Source organism: Pocillopora verrucosa, chromosome 1 (assembly GCF_036669915.1).
Source record: "Pocillopora verrucosa isolate sample1 chromosome 1, ASM3666991v2, whole genome shotgun sequence".
NCBI classification, from domain to species: domain Eukaryota; kingdom Metazoa; phylum Cnidaria; class Anthozoa; order Scleractinia; family Pocilloporidae; genus Pocillopora; species Pocillopora verrucosa.
Window position 1 is genome coordinate 12,543,747 of NC_089312.1, and position 23,082 is coordinate 12,566,828.

At 37.1% G+C, this 23,082-nt stretch overlaps 2 protein-coding genes across 2 annotated transcripts; both read left to right on the forward strand.

Annotated features, from left to right (window-relative positions):
- The first annotated feature begins 88 nt into the window (after positions 1-88).
- On the forward strand, positions 89-17,407 carry LOC131770332 (PAN2-PAN3 deadenylation complex catalytic subunit PAN2). Its single transcript, XM_059086043.2, has 32 exons — positions 89-226; positions 846-1,012; positions 1,556-1,676; positions 1,864-1,938; positions 2,126-2,244; positions 2,358-2,430; positions 3,097-3,165; positions 3,903-4,047; positions 4,446-4,528; positions 4,948-5,021; positions 5,573-5,623; positions 6,143-6,239; positions 6,331-6,409; positions 7,678-7,743; positions 8,027-8,121; positions 8,560-8,688; positions 9,074-9,223; positions 9,628-9,683; positions 10,004-10,149; positions 10,684-10,790; positions 11,101-11,199; positions 11,770-11,903; positions 12,531-12,633; positions 13,493-13,630; positions 13,836-13,895; positions 14,332-14,422; positions 14,498-14,652; positions 15,180-15,265; positions 15,580-15,637; positions 16,122-16,301; positions 16,594-16,687; positions 17,105-17,407. Exons 1-32 carry the CDS (start codon positions 89-91, stop codon positions 17,275-17,277), a joined length of 3,411 nt encoding a protein of 1,136 aa, XP_058942026.2. The 3' UTR covers positions 17,278-17,407.
- A 1,042-nt stretch (positions 17,408-18,449) lies between these two features.
- On the forward strand, positions 18,450-22,190 carry LOC131770272 (protease-associated domain-containing protein 1). Its single transcript, XM_059085983.2, has 5 exons — positions 18,450-18,567; positions 18,652-18,797; positions 19,495-19,604; positions 20,148-20,318; positions 21,040-22,190. Exons 1-5 carry the CDS (start codon positions 18,480-18,482, stop codon positions 21,158-21,160), a joined length of 636 nt encoding a protein of 211 aa, XP_058941966.2. The 5' UTR covers positions 18,450-18,479; the 3' UTR covers positions 21,161-22,190.
- Positions 22,191-23,082: the final 892 nt, after the last annotated feature.

The following is a 23,082-nucleotide window of genomic DNA, read 5'->3' on the forward strand; positions in this document are numbered from 1 at the left end:
GCCAAATGGTCGACTCGAGATTGGATTTACACTGTATCTTTACCTGCACATGTAGAATAGCCGCTGACCAATTGTTGTTTTGATAAAGATGGACCTCAATAATGGCGGAGTTCGAGAGGAGTATCAAGAAATTCGCAGTGTTTTTAACAATGGAAGGGACCATTCTGGTATTACATCCGTCCTATTTGATTCTCTTGAAGAACTGGTTTGGACGGGGAATCAGTCGGTGAGGAAACCTCTGATTTGAATGGGTAAAAATAATGAGTGCTAGCTTCCAGCAATTATACTTTTTAGTAAAACCGTGATCTAGAAACTGTCAAAACTCCATAAAAAACCATGTACAATACCTGAAAGAAGTGCCTATTTTTTGTCGTTTTTAAGATGAATGATTTTGTGGGATGCGTCGATTATTACTTAAATCAATTTTCTTACGTTATTGTTTTATTCCACGTATTGTGGTAGCTGTCAAAAAGGTAAAACTTAGTCGAGAAACTTACATTAATTGAGCATCATCATCTTTGTTCCATTTGTAGTTAGTTTTACCACAGCTAGCCATCTTCATGACTGCAGAAGGCAAGGAAGGCTGTATGCAAAGATTCTGATATGGGTTTCATTCCAATTCTGACAATGGTCATTGCAGGTGGCCAAATAGCATTCATTTATAAAGTTTTCCATTATTGTTCCAGAATTTTGATAACTTATAGGCATCTTCATAGTTGCATCTAGTTTAAATAAAAAACATAGGGACCATAGGCCTGATTGTCTTAAATATCCTGTAAAACTATTGTTAATATTGTGGTTTAACTCAGCATAGCTCTTAATTTCAAACCTTATTTTTCATGAAGGGTTACTTGACCTCTTATTTTGGACCAGAACTTCAAAAGTACACATCATTTAAAGTTCATCATGGAGAAATCCGTCACATGTTAGTCAATGATCATGGGATACTGTCTCTGTCTAGTAACAAATTATGCTTCTCCGCTCGTTCTGGACTCAGAATCTTTAACCTGAGGTGAGCAATAATGAATTCTACCTTTGTGATTGAAAATAACTGTATTAATGCAGACCGATTAAGAGAGCCAGAGAGAGTCAATGGCCTTGAATTTTTGTGCTACCAAGAAAATTGTAAGGAAATTTACTTATGATCAGTTACCAACAGCTTCATATATGTGAAATATGTGGACACTTGAGGGTTTAATTACTAAATAAGTCAGACTTAACTGGCTTGGCTGGTGGAAGTTTGAATAGCATGTGGAATTTATACAGTTCTGTCTACCTCTTGCTTTCATTTCTCCTTTTTTTTATGTAGATACTGATGAGGGTCCCTTTGGTTTCTGCTGAATACGTGTGTTACCTCTGACCTTTTCCCTTGAAAACAATGATGTTTAACACTAAAGCAAAACTAATCTGTTTACTCCCTTCCAAGGGACACAACTGCTGTACATGTATGATGCCAAAATAGGTTTAGAACCTCTATTTGTTATTCATCATTCTTATTTTTTAGTAAAGCTGTGACTTGTTTTATTCTAATCTGAATGTATTTAAATATCTGCAGTGGGTCTGATCTGTCAGACATGCAGTGTATGTTTCAAAAAGATGAGACACACTTATGGGTTGCTGGTCACCAGGGATTGATGGTAGATGTTGACTTGAGAAAAGGAGTCATTAGTAAAACGGTAATGAGTTGGAACAGGCTTTTATTCATTTCACTGTTAAATATGCCATTTTGCACAAAGTGTCATCATGATAAAAACTTTTTGAGTATCTTATGGATTTTCTTAAATTTGTTTGATTGAAAGAATAGTGTTACTAGCATGCTTTTCCTTACCTATTGAAGACAATACTCTTTTTTTTTTTTATTAGATTGAAGTTGATCCTGGTACTGTTGTGATGAAACAGTCTAATCGTTACCTCTGTTGTGGTGATACATCTGGCAAGGTCTGTTCTAAACCTTACTCATATAGTTAATCATAGGGCAAATATTAAAGAGAACATAAAACTTTATGGTGTGAGGAAAACTGATGGCAATGTCAGAAATACTTTTAAATTTGTACAAGGATGATACTGCATGTGAGAAATAAGAAATCAGGATTTAAAATTTACACTTTTTGTCTTTGTTTAACAGGTGCGGCTAAGGGATCCTTCCTCTCTGAAGTCTGAGCATGTGTTAGAAGCACACACAGGAACCCTGTCAGATTTTGACGTATCAGGAAACCTTTTGGTTACTTGTGGGTTCTGCTCTAGGTGTGATATATGTCTGTTATTTCATATACTCTAACACTTAAATTGTTACTCTAGGTTGTCTTGCTGTAAGAAAAAATCCTATGATAATTTCTTATTCAATTTTTTCTTGTTAGAATGGGACATTTAGCAATAGACAGATTTCTCATGGTGTATGATCTAAGAACACTGAGAGCTATTCCACTTCAGGTAAAATATTTTATATGCAGATGATTTACTATTATTTTGAAATCACTTGAATGTATGCTTGAAATGTTCAGCTTAGAAAATATCCAACCCCATACACAGGGATTTTTGTTGTGACTGTAGCTGACATTAGTCAATCCTTTTCAGTAATACCCTCACCTGTAAAACTGCACCATAGGATTGAATGTTACCTTGACCTCATCAAGTAAGATATGAGTAACTAGGAAATTGAAATTTTGTTAAATGGCTACCTCTTTAAAAAGAAGTTGATTTGCATGGAAGCATGTTGCCTGGGAGAACATCGAACAATGTCAAACCCAGCAATGTCTTCAATTGGTGTGATCAGTTGCAGTTTCCAATAAAATGATTATCAATTCATCTTTTTCATCCATTCCCTCAACTAAAATACCTGCACACACCTAATGAGAATCCTTTTCTACATCAATATCTTGACTTCCCCATTAAAAAGTTTAAAACATCCAATCAACAAGGATTAAATTGTAGCTTATTATAACTTGTTACCAATCCTGATGTTACTGTGAAAGTTTGTTTGCATGTGATTGAATATTATGTCTATTTCACTGTTAAGGTTGCCATTGATCCATTGATGTCAGTGTGAAAGTTTGACTGTATGCATGCTATTAAATATGTGTCAATTTCACTTTTAAGGTTGCCATCGATCCATTGATATTGAAGTTTGTTCCTGCATTTACATCAAGAGTAGCAGTGGTTTCTCAGGTCTGTTCAATTTTTAGTTGAGTCATAGGTTTCTACCTAAGTTACGTAGGTTGAAGAAAGTTTTTTTGGCTCAGAGGCACTAAGCAAGGGCTCTGAGAAAGAAACTCTTGCAGGGGTTATCTGGCCCACTATGTTAAAATTATTTAGTTTTGTGCACTTTAAGTGTTTGTTTGAAATAAAATGTAATTGATTATTTTGTAATTGGCATAACATAGATGAAGTAATTGCCAAAAGAAATAATCAAAAGTCAAAAAGCAAAGCAAAAGGTGCTGCAATTGAACAGCTTGTTTTATTTGTGTTTTGATCTTCAATTATGTTTCTGAATAACACTGTCTGTGAAATATCTTAAATAAATGCCAAAATGCATAAAGGTGAACTTCTCTGAAGTTGTTTCAAGGAGATATCTTTTACAGGCAATGTCCATCATAGTAAATAATTATTGTAGCAGATATAAAAAACACCTTTCGTGAAATGGACAAAAGCGATGATAATGTTAAACAAGCAAAACATGGCATTGATGATGATCACCATCCTTAAATTTGATAAAAAGTTTTATAAAATGCTTTTTCTGCACTAGCCTTTGAGTTTCATTTGATCAGTTTTTCTTGTTCATTAACATTTCTCACTTAAAGTACTCTCCTTCCAGATTTTTTGTATGTTCACAAACAACAGTTCTTATTATTACCATGCTTAGTTATATTATGTACTGAACCTTTCATTGTCTAAATTTATTTTAGAATGGACAATTTCAGCTTCATGAACCAGGTGGTCTTGTGACGCAGTCATCAATGATGGTGTACCATGTTAACACTCATGGCTCTTTATGCACCACTTTTGACATTTCTGCAACATGTCAGACCATGGTATTTGGAGATGCAGGAGGTAGCTTGTGCATTTTAGACCCCATGTGAGAAATAAGCATCACAGAGTTCTGAGCTGCCACTGTTTTAGTTGCCATTGGCAATCAGGAAAAAAACATTGATGGTGAAACATCACCAATCTGGCAACCTGTGTTCAGCAGTTATGCTACAAGTTGTAATGTTTTATAGTAATGGTGTGAACTGTGTAGTCAAAGCGAGATAAACATTCCATCAAATATTTCTTAATTGACATGCTCCACTGTTTTCTTCAATGAAAATTTGTCTCTTTCATTGATTGCCCAAGCATAAGCCTGGAGATGTTGTGATTAAGTGTTAGTAAGCAGTTAGAATGATGTGTAGAGTATTTCTGAAATTGTATTCTGTTCTAATACAAGTTTTCCTTGTTTACTCTAACACCAGGAAATACACATCTCTGGGGGGACACTCAGGAAAAAGACATTTTGTTTAACATGTATTCAAGGGAAACAGAATTTGCTGCTCCTGTAAGTGCAAGAGACTGCTTCCATTATTTTAGTCATGTACTGTAGTCAGAATGAGAAAACAGAATAATATGTCTCTTCATGTACATTTGCTTGCAGTGCTTCATTCATTGGTCTCTCACACATTAATTGTCCATCATACATTTTGATTGACATTTCATTTTCCTTAATCCAATATGTTTGACAGATTTTAGACTGGTGTTGTCTCACATTTCAATTTCTAACCAAGTGTAAGTTCTGCAGTGTGTCTCAATTTTTAAACAGAACCCCATATTCACCAAAATTGCAATCACCCTTATCTATATGATTATATTGTTGGTTAGTTGTCAATATATTGAATAAGGCATAAAAGAAAAAAGACTGCTTGTTGCTGCTATTTAATGTAGGTTTTAACTCATAGTATGGAGTTGTTTGTGTGGCAGATTCCTCATCTTCATCCTTTGGCCATCGATGATTATTCTATTCCACTCTCCACTTTTCCTCTTCCTATGCCAAAGTGAGTTGTTGTGTTTGTTGCAGTTTGGGATCTTTTTGGTTTTAAAGTTTTATGTGCGTGGGTGCGTAGTCTTGAGTCAAAGGAATTGAAACTAAAACTCTTTAAACTAGGGAATCACAACGCATACTTTCAGTTATAAGTAACAATTATACAAAGACACCAGTTTTCTTTTGTGTCTTGCTATAGTCTTAGTTTGATTCGGACTACTCTTGTGTTCATGTATATTACTGCCCCAAAACATGCACTTTGATCAACATCAGAGTTAACTATTGAGATCTTGGATTTAACATTGCAATGACCTCATGGAGAAATTAGCTCAATTTACTTGTCAAAATGGTCTCTTGAGACCTGGTAAAAATGTGAATGAACATGTCATGAACATAATAAAGCATGGCATAAGGGTCTGTCATATTTAGCAAATGTTACCCTCAGTGATCCACAATTTTTCTCCCCTGTTTCCTGTAAAACTTATCTATACCAAGGAGTCAACACCATTATTAAGAAGATACAAGGGTTCACAACACTCATGTGACAACATTTTTTCTCCACAGTGGTCCACTACTTTCTGACTGGCCAGCAGAAAATATGGTGTTTGGAGACAGGTACTGGTTGGGTGTTTAACCAACTATTTAAAATGCATTTGGTGTCCATGATTTACAATGAATTAGGGCAGTAAAAGTTATATGTTCCAATGCGGCTTCCTTTCCCTCCTCCTCTCCCTTCTCTTAGTTTGCTCTCATTACTTTCAGGTGTGTCTGTGACATCAATTTGATTGATAAGAAATATGTTGCTGAGTTATTAAGAAAAGCTTGTTTGCTATTGTTATATTGCCATCAGTTCCATTAAGTTTCATACAGAATGCTTCAGACTCTGCCTTTTATTCACAAGATTAACATTTCAGATTAAAATGTCAGGACAGCCAGATTTGTTCTAAGCCTAATGTGGCTGGATTGCTGTTGGCCTAAACTTTTTGTGGGATTTTTGCAAGTCTTAAAAAATTGGTCTTTAGAGTTTTTTTTTATTATTATTATTTTAAAACTGAAATTTACCCATCTAAGCTGTAAACTCCTTACTTATTGAAGTGAGACCATCAAAATTTCCTTGTCTTCATTTTGTAACAGGCCTACTCCACCAATTGAACCTGAAATTCTCCGCACGATGGTTGTCAGGCATTTTATTGGTTATGCACCTAACCCCGGAAGCAGAAAACGTAATCAGGTATTTTTTATGCTAATTTGTATTTTATGGTATGATATTAGGTGATAATCTCTTTGTTATTTGTCAGTTTTGTCACCTTGTATCATTGTAGGTAGCATACCCACTTAGAGATTTATCATTGAATTCCCAAGAGGAAGAAAACAGTGTGCCAGATTCACCCATGAACAGAGGTATTGTGACAGTCAGGATATCTGGAGGTCTCGCCCCATTGCAACGCCGCCCATTATCACCTTTGCAAGTTTGCCCCCCTGTAGTTTTCCCCCACCTTTACCAGTTCCAGTTCTCCCCAAAGTCTTTCAACTCGTATCCTTAGGGCAGAATGTATTCTGCTGAAATTGTAAAGAATTTTGATCAATATGAAATTTCAGAGCGAAATCATAACAAAGTGTGATAAGTATGCAAATTAGCAGCCTTGTTACTGCATGAGTGATCCAAAGCCACTATATCACTGTGGTCTTTATCTTGCTGGCTTGACACTATTTTATGTTAGTATCCAAAGCAAATTTAAAGAGTTAGTTTCATGAACAATCTAAACTAAAATGGCTTCTTAAGGAGCTAATATAAAACTGATTCTAAAGTAAACATGTTGCTCAAAACATTTCATGATTTTGACAGAACTTGCAGGCGAGTAAAACTGAGGGGAACTCACAGGCTAGATAAGGTCTGGGTAACCTTGCAGGCCAGTAAAGGGTGCAGGCGAACCCGCTTCACTTTAGGAGGCGTATTCGCAAAGGTGGTAGGGAGTAAACTAGCAATGGGTCCAAACTTCCTATTCCTCATCTATCCCTTTTAATATCATGAAAGGACCAGAAAAGTTTCCAGATGGGGATTATGTGTGTGTTGGAAAGAGTGAGGATGTCACACAGCCTCGGTTGCTCAAGGCTTCTCAAAAAGGAAAAAGGGACAAGGCATTCCCTTTCTCCTCTGCAGGCATATGATGTGACGTTGGGTAGGAGAAGCTTTGAATGCCCAAATTTTTTATCCCCATTTCCATTCCTCTTGGTAACTTCAGTATGTATTAATTCATCTTCGACCTCCAGTTGTAGTTGTATCCAAGTGGTTTAGTATTGGTGTGCCTTTGCTGCATGCTTTGCTAGAAAGTCCTACATGTAATCTGATTGGCTGCCCTACCTGCTATCAATTCTTCGATAGATTATAAGTGCAATGACTGGCCTAACTGTGAAAGGTTGAAAACGAAATAAAATAAAACCAGGAGTAGGCTTTGTGTGGTTGTTAACTTTTGCATGACTATTAGATGTAAATTTAAAAAATTATAGTATATTTTTTGATAATCTAACTTTTAATTAGTAATTAGAGAAACTTTGTTTTAAATCAAAGTGGACGTCTGTAAAAACTCTTAGCATGAAACACGACTTTCTTGTCATTATCACTGTCACTGTTTTAACCTTACACTTTTACTTCTACTGATTGCCTTCAGATGATGATCCTGGAAATGTTATACCAAAGCACTACAGAAGAGTAGAGATCAAATACTCAAAACTTGGTGAGTTACATGCCCACTAATAGTGTTCTTTTTTTCCTTTGTCTCCTTTTTTTGTCTTTTTTTGCTCGTTTTTATCGTTTTTAAATAATCATTATTATTATTAATATCATTATTATTATTATTATTATTATTATTATTATTATTATTAGATATAGCAAATGATAAACAATTGGAAAATAGGACAGGCCATTATCCTTTTCATACATGATGGTAAAGCTCATGATCAGTTTGATTAAGTATTCTGTCCCGTTCAAATGTAATCTTTACTATTATGTCATTTCAGGCGTTGAAGACTTTGATTTCAAGCACTACAACAGGACATCATTTGCTGGTTTGGAGACGCACATTCCAAATGCTTACTGTAACGCCATGCTGCAGGTAAAAAAACTAAAACGGTAGAAGGCCTTCAGCATAGTGATATTTCACATTGAGAAAGGTAAATCTTTAAGATAAAGGATTATCAGATGGGTAACTCTAGAATGTGCGGATACCACGGAGAGATTCACATGGTTTGCAAATGATGCGTAGGTCAAGTTTTTGAAATAGCCTTCAATAATACGGTTCAGTGGTGTTTACGTGCCTTAAACTTAGTCAGTTAGTCAGTCATTCAGTCAGTTTTCTGCCAGTCAGCGGTTGTCAGTCAGACAGTTTTATTCAGTTGTCCTCGAGAGCTATCGACGCCTCAGTAGTTTTCCTTGTTAGACTGGATATAAACGAATACAAGGGAACTAAGATTTGATTATTGGTACTCACCTCTTGGACTTGTTAGTCACTCAGGCACTAAGTGCGTTTCTTCTACTTTTTTTTCCTCTTTAGCTCTTTTATTTCATTGAACCGCTTAGAGTGGGAATGCAAAACCATTTGTGCCATCGAGAATTCTGTATGGCGTGTGAACTTGGTTTCTTATTTCACATGCTGGACATGTCCTCTGGACAAACCTGCCAGGTCAGACAAGTCGTTTGCAACTGCATCTTTGCTCCATGACCGGGAGAGAGAGTATCTATATTAATCTTCAACTCAGTGGCATTTTTTGCAAGATAGGCTTGGTCTTCTTCCAGCACGAGAAAAATGGGGAGATCGGTACTTCGTTACCATAATTCATTGTGCATATGTTGTGGCACTGCAACTATTTCAACATTGTTATCCCTTTTGATGTGATGTCTGACAATGTTTTACAGAAAAAAATCTTGAGCTTAAAATTGCTACTTGTCTTTAGGTATCACTTTCCCAGAATTGTGGAAAAAGTTGTCTTTTTAATCTTTTCTTTGGTCATAAATATACATTCTAGCTGAGTTTCATCGGAGCTGACCGTGTTCTTCTCGGCTCGTAGGCCAATAACTTTCTCCGAGCTTTTCGTACCATTCCTGAGGCAGCAGCGTTGGGTTTAGTCCTGAACGATGTCGATGAGTCCTTTGGAAATGCTAACTTTCCTCGCTTGATACAAAGCTGGTTTAGATTTGTTCTTCAACAGATGCATCAGGTAGGTGTATTGCATAAAGGGTGTGAGTTTCTGAAGAAACTGTGGTGCTGTGTCGGTGGGAGAGTATAACAGGGTAATTTAGAATTATCATTTGAGTTGATAATGTAAATTGGCCACCGTAAAGAGCGTTAGCCCTTCGTCATCCGGTCTGACGAAGGGCTAACGCTCAAGACTTCAGCTTTGAAACCCTTTACGGTGGCCAATTTACGTTATAAACTAAATTGATAATGGTAAAAAACCTAAGTGTATTGCAGTTCGTTTGCGGAACAAAGTCCGTTTACGCGGTCACGTTGTAATAACATATTCACCAAGATTGCCTTAATTCCTATAATCAAAATTGTAAATATTTAGAAATATCCTTGGTTCAAGTTAAGGTTGTGCGTTTTTTATTCCTCTCTCAACAGGACACTCTTGAACCACCTAACGTATCGGATGGAGAAAAGGACGATATACAGACTACGTGAGTACGAGAATGTTAAATGTATGAAATGTTTCGATAGCTTTGTTCGTTTTCGTAAATTGTTGGAAACCCATTGGTTGACGGATGTGTCTTAACGGACTATATTGTGTAATTTTTGGACACAAACGAGACAAACAAATGCACTAACGGCTGTAGAATTATCACAGAATTGAATTTCACCTTTTCTCTACAAATTGGCTAGTGTGAAATCGTCCACTTCGACTAACCCGCTGCTGACAATTTTTCCTCTCACTATTTTTTAATCAATATATTCCTATGCGTACAAATGATGTCCTTCTTATTTTGATATTGTTATATAGGACTGGCAAACCTCTTCAGATGTCTTTAATTCAGCGACTGTTTGGATCAAATGTTCAGCTACTTAGTCGGTGTCGCTGTGGTAAAGAGTCCAAAAGAGATTCAACCACATTGCTGTTCAACTTAGAATACCCTGAAATGTGTGAAGGTAAGATGGCGCTGAGCTTCATTCAAATCGACTGAAATTATAGACAAGCGCATTTGAGGGCAGCTCTGATGTCAAATATTACCTTTTCTTCTCCCAACAGAAAGCTTGCTCGACAGAAACATATCTAAATTGCAACAATGTCAGCGTCAACGTTGTTCCTCGCTATTTCAATGCTTTTAGTACGCTTCAACGTGGTTCCTCTCTATTTCTTATTAATTATTACAAAATAAGCCATAGTAACGATGCCTGGTTAATTTTCACTGATTTATTTTTACCAAATTTTTGATGAAAATTCATCGTGATACGTTACGTTGTTTCAATACACAGATCTGCTTCAGTTTCGAACACCTGGTTAATGCCCTTGCCTGTTTTATTATCTTGATAACGTAATTTTCTTCTATTTGAGATTTTATTCTTAAGTTTGACTTTAATTTTAATTTTACTTTTAACATAAACATAACTGTAATTTTAAAACTTTAATTTATTTGAGTATTTGAAAACAAAGTAATAATGTTCCTTTTATCGTCTGCCCAGAAAAGCAACAGGGTCCAGTGAGCTTCGAGTCAGTGATATCGTCGAGTTTGAGCCGTGAACAGAGTATGCAGGCTTGGTGTGATCAGTGCTCAAGATATCAACCCACAGTAGGTTTTACTTGACACACTTACATGTGTGAGTAATTGTGTAAAAGAATGCAGATACCTAGAACTGTAAGCTTTTAAGCAAGTGGAATCTGTTTTGTTGCTTGATGTCTCTCAGTGATCAGCATCGTGTAGTATGCTTCCATACATTTGCAGTTGTAGTACATTTTATAATCATATTTTGTTTCTCAATACATTTTTTGATGAAGATAAAATACAGTCTGGATGCGTTTAACTCACTTTTTAACTAAAATGTACGCTGTGAAGTAACTAATAGGAAACGTTGCCTTGTCTCAAACTTTCTTCGATATAGGTTCAAAGTCGCGAAGTTAAGAATCTACCAGACATCTTGGCTCTAAACTGCGGTATGGAGCATGCCAAAGAAGTTGAATTTTGGAAAATACAGCAACAGGTAAATGCAGTTGAACCCAGTAAGAGACAACCTGGCTAGTTCCAAAGAAGTGTAAACCTAAGAGACCGTTAGACATATTGGAAGCCAAGTCGTTGTACAGCCACAACATTGAAATGTAGAAATTAATCTGCTACTTTAAACGCGCTTTAAGACTAAGTCATTTGAAGTCATTCGTGGATGACCTCTACTAACCCAACGGGTAACCCCTGATATTGAGGTAGAATAATGCGAATTGGTCTCGTGCTCTTTTCTGATAAACAACTCCGAAAGTGACAGTGGTCGTCTACAAAGCGTTATCGTTGACGGGGATTCATCAAAAAAATGCTAGAGCAGAGAGGAGACAGCGATTGTTCCCTTAGGTGAGGTGCACACCAGAGAGGGTTCCTTGTGAGCATAATCATCCACAATGAAATCAAATGAGTTAAATTCCTGTATCCTCTGCAAATGTCACCGAAATCGTATGTTCGTAACTTGAATTATCGAAGCACCCAAACTTAACTTTGCACAACACGTGGATCTCGGTTAACTTCAAAAGCATATTTAAGTTTGAAAATAAAACATTTCTCCTAGTTACTAGATCCGCCAAAGCCCGAGGAGAAGTCCACTTCCCTTCCATCTTCCGGCCGTTCTTGTCGTTATGGCAACGCGTGCTCCAGACCGGACTGCAAGTTTAGACACGATAGAGATGTTGCATCGGAAAGTGGGTATGTGCAGTCAAACATAGAATAAGTGGGCGGATATAAAATCTTGCTATAAAACGTAGTAATTTACAGGAGGATTAATTATGAGTTGTCAGAAGCTACCGACAGATGGCGGGATAGCGAAGTAAAAGGTACAGAAAACAGGAAGTTTTTCAAACTGCCCCTTTTCCTCAATTGTGGGCTTGTCGGTGTTATTTATGACCGCTAGCAGTCCCCCTTAGACAATAGAAAACTTTGTGTCGCCCATTAACTCTGAATCTTAGACCACCTTCTCATGTGTGTGTTGAAATTGTACGATTGAGATGTTCGAGGCGCAACGTGGCATTAAACAGTGAAAAACTTTGTGATATACGAAAGTGCTGTTTCAGCAAGAACTCTGTTGACCGAAATGGTTTTGCTTTAATTTGAAATTCAGCCTATTTCGTTGCACCTATTTGAGAGTATTCTGAACGGTGCATTGACTGATCTTTCTTATTTTACTGACTGGAGTGTCTTTTCACTGTGCGGTGTCACTCTTTAGTGGGGTTCAAAACGGTTCAGTTCCAGCCGGGCGAAGAAGTGCAGTTCTTTTGTTCCTTGCCATTTCACTGATGTCCTGTTCTACGAGTGATTAAGTTTATTTTTCACTAGGCGGGTGGAGGTTCCCGATGAAGAAAGACTTAATGGTTGGGTTCCACTCTCGATAATGATATCGTTTGACTCCGGTAAAATGCAAGTGATCAAGATTGATGAGGTACCATCTACTTTCAAGGTGTAAATTCTTCGTGTTGTTATTATTTATTTTACTCTAAGAAAACCAAGGGTACGATATTGCAGCATCTTACATAATGAAAAGATCAATCCTCTGCAAATCTTCTCAGCCTCTCATGCACCAAGCAATTTTTTGTCTTCTGTTACTCTCAATACTTGATGATAGCCACCAACCTTTGTCAAACAAAATGCAAGCCGGGGAAAGGTTAACTGAACCTTGACAAGTCTTTTTGATAAAACCTACTCTCCTTCTTCCACCAGATTAGCTGTTTAAACTCAAATATTAGAGTTCTGATGCTGGTGTTGTACTAAAGAAATGTAAAATGGTTTCCGTGTTTACATAGCCTGATGTAAACACTTGGGAGGTTGGGAGAACACGAGATGAGCATAGGAAACCACGACACGAAGCGTAGTAGTTTCCAGTTTATCGAGTGTTCTCCCAACCTCCCAAGTGTTTACATCAGGCTATGTAAACACGGAAACCATTTTACATTTCTTTTATAAAATAACTAATGAAAGAGGAACGAAAACCGTGTTTACATACGCTCATGTAAAATGGTTTTATGGCCAATCAGAGCGCACGTACTATTTGAATTATTTTCTCATTCTATTTGTTTGATAAAGCTTTTCAAGAAGCTTCGTTGAATGGGGGTTTGTATTGGTGTAACTGGTGTTCTCACCATATTTTGACGCTTTTTGCGATCTATTACTGAACAGTTGCACGTGAAATCTATTTGTTTTATATAATAAGTAAAAACCAATCAAAAGGTGCGTACCCTTCAGCTTCTTCTACAAGTTTATGTATTTCTCTCTTTCTTTTGTTTGAATTTTTACTTTTTCAGAATCAGAAAGCAAGATGTTCGGAAAATGAGGTCGTGTACGATCTGTTAGCAACTGTGGGCCATGTGCAGGACTTCAAATCGGGTGGAAACCTGGTGGCTCACATTCATGTTGGTAATACCTACCACAGTCGTAAAGAGGTTCGGGCGAGTCTCAAATAATCCCTAGTTGTTCGTGTCACATGAATGTAGTGATAAATCTTTTTTCACGTTTGGACTGAAACATTTGTGCGAACTCTTTTTAAGAACAAAAAAATACTTTTTTTTCTGCATGAAATCCTAGTAAGTTTCTGGAGAACCAGCATCAATGTTCCTGTTCTTTTTTTTCTTTTTTTCTTTTTTCTAGGGCGTGACATGCAGTCAGTGGTACTTATTTAATGATTTCGCCATCACTCCTATATCACCAGTAAGCTACAGCTTTTTGGTTTAATGATATTGATGACAAATAATATATTTCAGTTTAATACGATTTAAAGAATACATTGTACAAATAGTGTCATCTGCGGATAAAAAAAAAACGTAGATATGTCGCTTATTCTCTTTTCATGAACGTATTCTGAGAAGCAATCATTGGATTGTCTTACGGGCCTGAAAACGCAGGGCGACACGTCGTTGGGACAAGTCACGGGGCAAGTCTCAGCGACAATTCGCTTCGTGAGAGAATAACCCTTAATTAAGCACGAATTTTTGGTACCGCAACAATGATCGGAGTGATAGAGGGAGTAACGACTTGCTTTGGAAGCAACACACGCGAGGCGTTTTGACTTGGAGACCAGCCATAGCGACTTTGACCTTCTGTGGCCTAGCCTCCATAAAATGACGTGGTATTTATATTTCTGCAGAACGATGCAGTTCATTTTTCGTTAGATTGGAAGTTACCATGTGCTGTTGTTTTTACAAGGAGAGACATAAATGGTCGTCATGAAACTGCAAGTAAGTAGTAGATATGATTCAGTTTGTTTGATGTGATTCATTTCAACTCATTTATATTTTCCCTTGTCACAATAGTCCGTCAAAGAATCGATGACAGCGTTTTGTATCAGGACGTGTCCCTTGTCAGAAGAGGCAGCGTGTCCCGTGATTTCACCCCCCTGGGACCTGATGAGCTGCCGAAAGAGGGAGATCTTGTGGGGCTAGACGCAGAATTTGTAACACTGAATCAGGTGTGAACCATTCTGTATAATTCTTGAAAACAGATCTGTGGGATTCTTGTACCGCTCAAGGTCTTTGAAGGGCTTGAAGTTGTCTTTATATTATTTACAGTCATTGTGAACACATTTATTTATTTATTTATTTATTTCAATCTCTGCAGTTGGGTTGTTCGAAAGCCGATTGACACCAATCATTTGTTAACTACTTCGTAAAAACCTGCCCGTTGCAATCAATTTGAATAAATGCTCAGAATGCTTTGAAAAATCCACATTGAAAATTTCGTAACCCAAGTGTGACTGCAGTTCTCACTTGTTGTTCTTAAGGTCCTTAACATTTGAAGTCAGTGGGGAAGTTCTACCGTGGTTGAAAAACTAAAATCTGTGTAATTCCCTGCGTTTTTGCTATCACTAGGAAAGCAGTGAGTTCGTCACTGATCGAATCCAATTTTCCTGACGCATTGACAGGTTGGGGGGGGCGGGGTATGTGCACATGTGGGTACTCAAGCAGAACCTTATTTAGCAGCGTGTTAATTTTTTAGGAGGAAGCAGAGATAAGAAGTGATGGCACCAGGTCAACCATAAAACCAAGTCAGATGAGTGTAGCGCGTGTTACCGTCGTCCGAGGGTAAGAATGCCATGGTCGTTACCTTCGCGTTTATTCCCATTGCATGCATTGAAGAACAGCAATTAGAATTAGAGTCTCAAAAGACTACTTTGGATTGTCCATACTAACATACACTGATCAGTGATGTGACATTCTTGTAAAGGTACCTTACTTAGTGTTGATTTAATTTACGACCCTACCTACCTCTTTTTATGGAGTGTAAATATCAGCTGCATGGCGGCTGATCCCTATTGAGCATTATAACGAAAAGTGCTCGTTCTGTTCTATCTTGAATTTTCGTGTTACCGGTACTCATATTTTCATTTTTTCTGCAGAAATGGGCAATTGACTGGTGTACCATTTATTGATGACTACATTTCAACCACAGAACAGGTTAGTCTCATTTCTTGCAGATATTGGGATATTGATTTCAAGCTATTGCCATCTAAACAGAGGGCTACATCACCTTGAAACTTTAGCTTACTGGAAAACAGTTATTTGACGATTGTCTAGTTGACATTTTCTTGCTAAAGCTTAGTGATTTGTGATAAGAGTTTCTTCCCTGACATAAACCCACGACATGAATGGCCTGACGTGACGCAAAAAGCGTGAAGAACACGATTCGCTATCTATTCAGGCTTACTCCTAAAATCCTCAGTTAGTTTGTCTTCCACGGCATGGCGTGATGCGTCAAGTCGCGAAGAGTGTGAAGAATAAGAATCGCAGTCTATGCAGGCGTCCGGCCAGAAAGGTTTGGCAAGGAGTAAGGTCGCTTGATTGTTTCCTATTTGTCGCTGTTCCTCGCACATGTTTAAAGGAGCTAAGAAAATAGGAGGTTTAAAATGGACTTTATGATGATTCGATCTTTGCCTTTCAGGTTGTTGATTACCTAACCAAGTTTTCAGGTATAAAACCAGGGGACTTGGACGCAACAATGTCTTCCAAACATCTCACCACACTTAAAACTACTTATCGCAAGCTGAGGGCTTTAGTCGCAAGAAAAGTGAAGTTTGTTGGTCATGGCCTGAAGAAAGATTTCCGAGTCATAAACATATTGGTACGTTATGATTATAGAGAGGATATGATGTTGTTTTACGGCGCGACAAAATCATGACCCATTTACCTATACACTACCATACTAAACCTAGCCAAAACTAAGTTTTGTTACTGATGGTGTTCTTATTTATTAACATCTTTTTACGTCTATCTTTTTTTTTTGCTTTTGGTTTGCTGATACATGTTGTTGTCATAGTTGCTGTTGTTATGTTGTTGCTGTTCTTCTCCTTCGTCGTCGTCTTTTACCAAGTAGGTAAATTTGTGTTCTATAAACGAGTTGTTGTACTTTCTAGGTTCCAAAAGAGCAAGTATTTGACACTGTGGAACTCTTTCATCTGCCACGTCAACGATTCATTTCCTTGCGATTTTTGGCCTGGTATTTTCTAGGTAGATCTATGAATACTGTAAAACTTTGTTGCCTGATGTCTTTTATTTGACTTATACGACCAACTGACTGACTTTGGTTTAACGATTGATTTATTGATTGAGTGAGTAACCAGTTGATTGATTGAAATATTTATCTATTCATTTATTGGTTGATCGTACCACGGCAATTTAGCTCATCATTGAGTTCTCAGTTGCACAGTGGTAGAGCAACATAGCGCGGGATCCCAAGGTCTGAGGTTTGACTCCGCCTGGAGGACGCAGACTCTCTTTGTCCCACGCTTTGCCCCACGCTCCAAGACAAAACGAATAAAAGATTCCTTTATTCCATAACTCAACTGGATACGAGCCAATTTTGTAATTCTACTAGCTTCGAATTTATAATTGTCCTTAACATTTTATTTGTCATGTTTACTGCAGGGTTAACAATCCAGTCCGAAACTCATGATAGTACTGAAGACGCCAAAACAGCCTTACAACTGTACAGGAAATACGAAGAGTTGTCTTCAAAAGGAGAGTTTAGAAAAGTTTTGAAACAGCTTTACGAGGATGGAAGAAAGTCTGGATGGAAAGTTGAAGAAAAGGATTATTAATACCTCTAATGCCTTTTAGTTTGGAACGAGATGAGCTGTTTTTTTTTTTCAGCATCTATTAACGACGACATTCCTCATGGCTCAGAACTGTGTAGATATTTACAAGATATTAAATTATTTATCAAATGCATCAGCTCGCTGTTATTTCGTGCTATCGGAGTTAAAGACATTTAGAGAAAAAAAAAGTTAGCACTTGACCCTACATTTAATAAAAAAGGAATACTGGCTTGCGTGGAACAACCCCGGTTTCTTTGTGTGTGCGTGTGTGTGTGTGTGTGTGTGTCGTTTTGCTTGTTGTTTTATATCTTTGTATATATTCTAATTTTTTTAGTATTTTTTAAGAGTTACTGGGATCATAGAAAATATATCATAAATAAGATTGAGAGCATAATTGCTCTCTCGGCGATGAATATGCGTTATAGCAAGTGTGGTGCTAAGATGTCTGAGTATAGCGTTTTTGTTTCTCGATCTCGATTTGTTTCAAAAACATTACTTTAGGCTCGTCTTAGTTTTCTATTGGCGACTGTCTTCAAGAATTAAACGGTTGATCTACAAACTTTTTGAAAACTTTTTCCCCGAAAAGGGGAAGAAACGGGAAGACGACTGGGTGATCGATTCCAAGAAGACCATCGTGACGTAGAAAAGAATGACAAAGATGCATCTAAGCCAGTCGCAAGACACTTTATTCTCCCAATCATTTTTAAAAAAATATGGCATTCTGCGACCTTTCCTTACATCTAGGCTGTTCGGAAAGCCGCGAATCTCTAGAACTAAAGTTAATCTTTCAAATCGGCGGTCTAAGGCGTCCTCTTACTCTCTGCCGTATCAACGAAAGCTTTTAATTTGGCTATTTTTTCCTTGTCTTTTTCACGTTACTGTGTTCCCACTAATAGCGTAACTCAATCTCCCTGTACATAAATCACACATGTATAGGACTTGAAACGTTAGCTTCGGAAACTCTCCACAGTGGCTACTTTACTTGATCAACTCAAGTATTAAAACCAAATTATCTTGTGATCCTTCCCTCTGAACACAGTTCCTTGAGAGACTTTCTCCCTTTCTTTATCTTTAAACTTACATAAGTTCCAATTTTTTCCTGGGACAGTTTGTTCCCATTCTATCACAAGAGCGAAAGGCTTATCCCAGCATTCTAAGCGGTCACAAAATAGTGACTCACCGTTACAACTTGACGTGTTTGCGTGATGAACGAAATTATGGAGATCCATATCCATAGAACGATATCATGCCTCGTTATGGCTGTGCTTTTTTTGTTATGGGACTATTCTTCAGGTAAAATCTATGGAATATTCAGCACTGCTTGTTTTATTGGCGCAATAGCACAATACTTAATGATGTATATGTTTCACCTTGCAGCTGAAGGCCCACGAGTCCGTCTATTCTCTGCTACAGACTTCATGCTTTTCGATAGCAATGACCTTCTTTATTTTGAAATCTTACAACCAAAGAACATAAGTTATATCTACAAGGTTAAACCAGCGAAAAACTTCGGAACCAAATTTGTAAGTAATTCATTAATTGATGTCAACGAACTATTTCTTAATTATAAAATCTTAATTACTAGCTGAGTCAGCCCAAATGCGGACGCAGTCATTTTATTTATCACGTTCCCAAGAGAGTCTGAGCTTGATTTCACCTGTGCCACCGGTTTAATCAGAAATGTAACGTCCTAAACCTCCTTCACTTTCTACGTTTTCCCTTTCAACTTCCTTGCATACGGTTTGAGCCCTACTTTAATTTGCCTTGTAATAAAGTTGTCTTGGGTTAGTTTTTGTAAAGGTCCATGTAGTGGTTTAAAGGCATTCTCTGTACAGGTATGAATCACTGTAGAGAGCTAATCGTCAATCGATATCTTTTCAAAAAACGCCTTTTAGCCCCTTAACTCCCAGAAGTGACAAACATTTACCTTCTCCCTTTGATATCCACTTGTTTTCTAGCAAACGGTTGATGAGAATACTCAAACTTATCAGGAATTTTATCGTGATCTTGGACCAAATTCTCGTAACTAATTTACAAGGAATTGTGTAGCAGCAAGAGGAGAGAATTAATAATCAGATCTTGGGAATTAGAGGTTTAAAGAACGTTCCTGTGCTTCATAGTAACTGCTGGTCGATGGGCACTTTGGTGATGTACAAATTGACCCTGATATCAATGATTCCTAATGTTCACTGGTTTTCATCTTTTTCTGTCTCTTTTCAGGAATTAGAATTAGGCACTGTAAACCTTGTTGCTGCTGATCCTATTGATGCTTGTCATTCAGTTGACAATGGTAAGGCTCTGTGGGGGTCAATAGCCTTAGTTGAAAGAGGGTGAGTGAGTGCAGACTTAACAAATTTATTGGACAGGGTTGACTCTTTACATCTAACATCAGTATACATGTTCTCCACATTGTTCTCTATCAATTTCCTGAGACGCTGACAATGAGAATGTGTTTAACAATCAAAGGGTTAAACATGATGGTGAGATAATCAGGTTTAAATGTGCTATTTCCTGCAACATCTGACAACACTTCTACATGTTTGGGACTATCATTTATAGGTATAGTGTTACCAAAGGAGTGCCAGCAAGACTTATTTCTATCTTTGTAGCCAATCAGAGTTGATATTGAGAAACCAATGCTTAGTAAATGGAGAATACATAGCCTGCATTTAGTACTTAATGAGTTGTATGTTTGTCTACATGTGAGTAGTGTTTACTGCAAGTTCTCCAAACTCCCCTCCGACTAATCCTTTGAGGCCACCAAGTCTGGAGTAAAGTGATGGGCCTGCCCCCCTGCTTATTACACTATCTCGTTGCATGGAGACTAATGCATATCTGATGCCTGTAAAAACATGAGTAACCTTATACTCTAGGGGTTGTTCCTTTGTCTCCAAAACCAAGACAGTGGAACATCATGGAGCTATTGCTGTATTTATATCAGACAATTTACAGTTTGACAATGCAGAATCTTTAGTGGACATGATCCATGATGGAACAACAAGAGAAGTCAGTATTCCTGCTGGATTCATCTTGGGATCTGATGGGTACTGCATTTTATTGATGTCATTACTGTCATTCACAAGTGAAATATTTAGCTTACCACAATGTTATTTTTTGAATTTTAGATTATTTGTTTGAAAGAGGATTTAAATGATTTAACTATTTTCCAGTAATTCCAAGAGCTTAGTGACATTTTCATTTGTCATTATAACCATATATTTAAGAGTCCTCTTTTTTCAGAGTTTCAATAAATCTGTTTTGATAAGTTAGAGCCAATTTAAATTTGAAATAAGAAAGAAGGACTGCATTGAGGAGAGATTATGAACTAACTGTGAAGATTTGGTGCAAAGCAAAGCTATCACTATGTGGTTGTTGCAGCCTGGCTCTCCTGTGACCCAGTAGTTTCTTTCCTTACCCATTCCCTCAGTTGGCCTTCTCAAGAATTTAACCAGTTATCCTACCTTTCATGTGTACTGGCATTTTTAGTTTGAAGAGCTCCTTATTTTAGCAGCACAGTTGTAGTTGTGTAAGACATCATTTGCGAAAACTCAGCTTTCATTTTTAAGGCACTGTTAACACTTACTTATAATTTTTCTCCATATAACCAAGGTATAATTTACAAGACTTACACTCATCTTTAAAAGGATGCTAATGCTGACTTTCATTTTTATTTGGTGGTCTTTTACATCTGAATACTAATTAGCTCAGTTTTTCATTAAGACTACATGCAGTGGTGGGCTCACACAGTGTTTGTCAAATTGCCAGGTATCACATCAAGCGTGGAATTGAAGAAGCAGGAATGGAAGCAGCGGTTATATCAATTCCACTCAACATCACTACAAGTCCACATCTTTATACCAGGCAACCACCTTGGTCGTATTGGTGATACAGATTTTTTTATTTGGAAATTTTGACAGATAGTCCACTAAATATATATTTAGAAGTACGGCTGTCAGTATTTTGTGGTGCAGCTTAGATTGACATTGTATATAATATAAAGGCAAGTTTCTAAAGAAACTGTGGTGATGCACTAGTGAGGGTATTATAAGATAGCACTAGATTCTGAAAAAAACAATGCTTTACTATGCTATTTTATCTTTCTAGTGTTAAAATGTTTTCTATTGTATGCTTTAATTGTTGGATACACAAACTTCTGTAGTTTAAGGAAGTTCAGCATAGCATAATACCTTTTATTAGGCCATCAAAGTGTTATTTGGAGGCCTCTATTTAGTCTCCTGTCTCCCAAGTAGTGTTGATTTGTTTTCCAGAAACCTATACACATAGGATTCTACAAATGTACTATGTATGGAGTTTGCTTTTATTTATAAGACATGGAATATAAAATACATCAGAGATCTGTATTGTATTATGAAAGGAGGATATTTTGGGAACTTGTTCTTGGTGATAGTTTAAAAATAGCTGCAGCTTTCTAAGATGTCAAATGTCAACTTTTGTGCTCTCATGGAGTTGGTTGACCTGTATTTTTGTTTTGAAATAATTGGACATTTTAGTAAGCTGAAAGAGGAGTTTTTCAATTCTGATGATATGTACCCCCAAGAAGTAGTAGTAGTAGTAGAAATGATTATTGTGGTATGTTAAGCTGCTTTTTGCCAAAATGTAGGCCTTGTCAAATGTTATGGTCAAAGTAGATATCTTACATATGTAAGAAATAAGAGAAACGTCATGGATACTAATACAGAAGATACAAATCAGATAGGCTTATGAAATCACAATGAAGATGCTGAGCTTGTACTTAATAATTAGATAATGCAGTTAATATTTTGACCTCAGGAGCATTGATCATGTTGTGTGGTCTTCTGATTTAGGGTCCTTAGTAGAATTGTTATCAGTAGTAGTGACTGACATTTTGTCAACCTGAGCAGAGGTCATAATTAAAGATGACAAACTATTACTAATACAGCTTTTTTATTCTGTGCAAATATTTTATTTATCCAGTATTTAGCTGGTTTGTCAGAAGTTGCCAGAGTTGTCTTTCATTTCCTACAATTTGATTGGTTTCCTTAAACAAGCCTTGAAATCTGATTGGTTGTTGTGTTTTAGTAAAGCTGTCCAATTGGTTTCATTGACTGGGAGAAAGAAAGCATAGAGGCAAATTGGTGCAATTCATGAATAAATCACCAATGAGAGCCAATCAGATTACAAGGATCAACAATGTTTTCATAATGGTGTGGAAAATAGTGCTACTTACTATTTACAGTAATTTGGAGAGGACTGGATGGACACATCACCATCATTGCCCACAAAAAGTCCAGACATGCTTATTGGCACTACACATATTGGTTTACACCATCCCTTATTACAGCGGAAGGAAGAGCTCCTTCAAAGTTACTGTTATCCTTTCCATTCTGTCTTGTTCTTTCACTTGAATCAGGGTGTACCAGTCCATTAAAATCATTAATTGGTTCTGCATGTCCAAGTTTTTTAGCTTTATTTTGTACCTGATGACCTTTGAGAGAATAAAGACCATACTTACACATATTTGCCTAGTAACCACTTCTACAAGAAACACCTGCATTTAATAACTATTCAAACTTCAATCTTAAAAGATTCTAGCATGACTTTGAGGCATGAGGAACAAAACTGCAATCTTTGTTTGTTTCTTTTGTCTTGTAACTCCAGAAGAGACTTAAGAACAAATAGAAAAAACAAACAAAAAATCTACCCAAAAGCTTGGATGCCTTGTTAGAATTGACATGCATCAAGCATGGGCTACCCAATGGAGGTTCACATAGCCAACATTCTTCATTACTTTGAAAATTGGTGATCACTCGTCAACATAGCATGGCC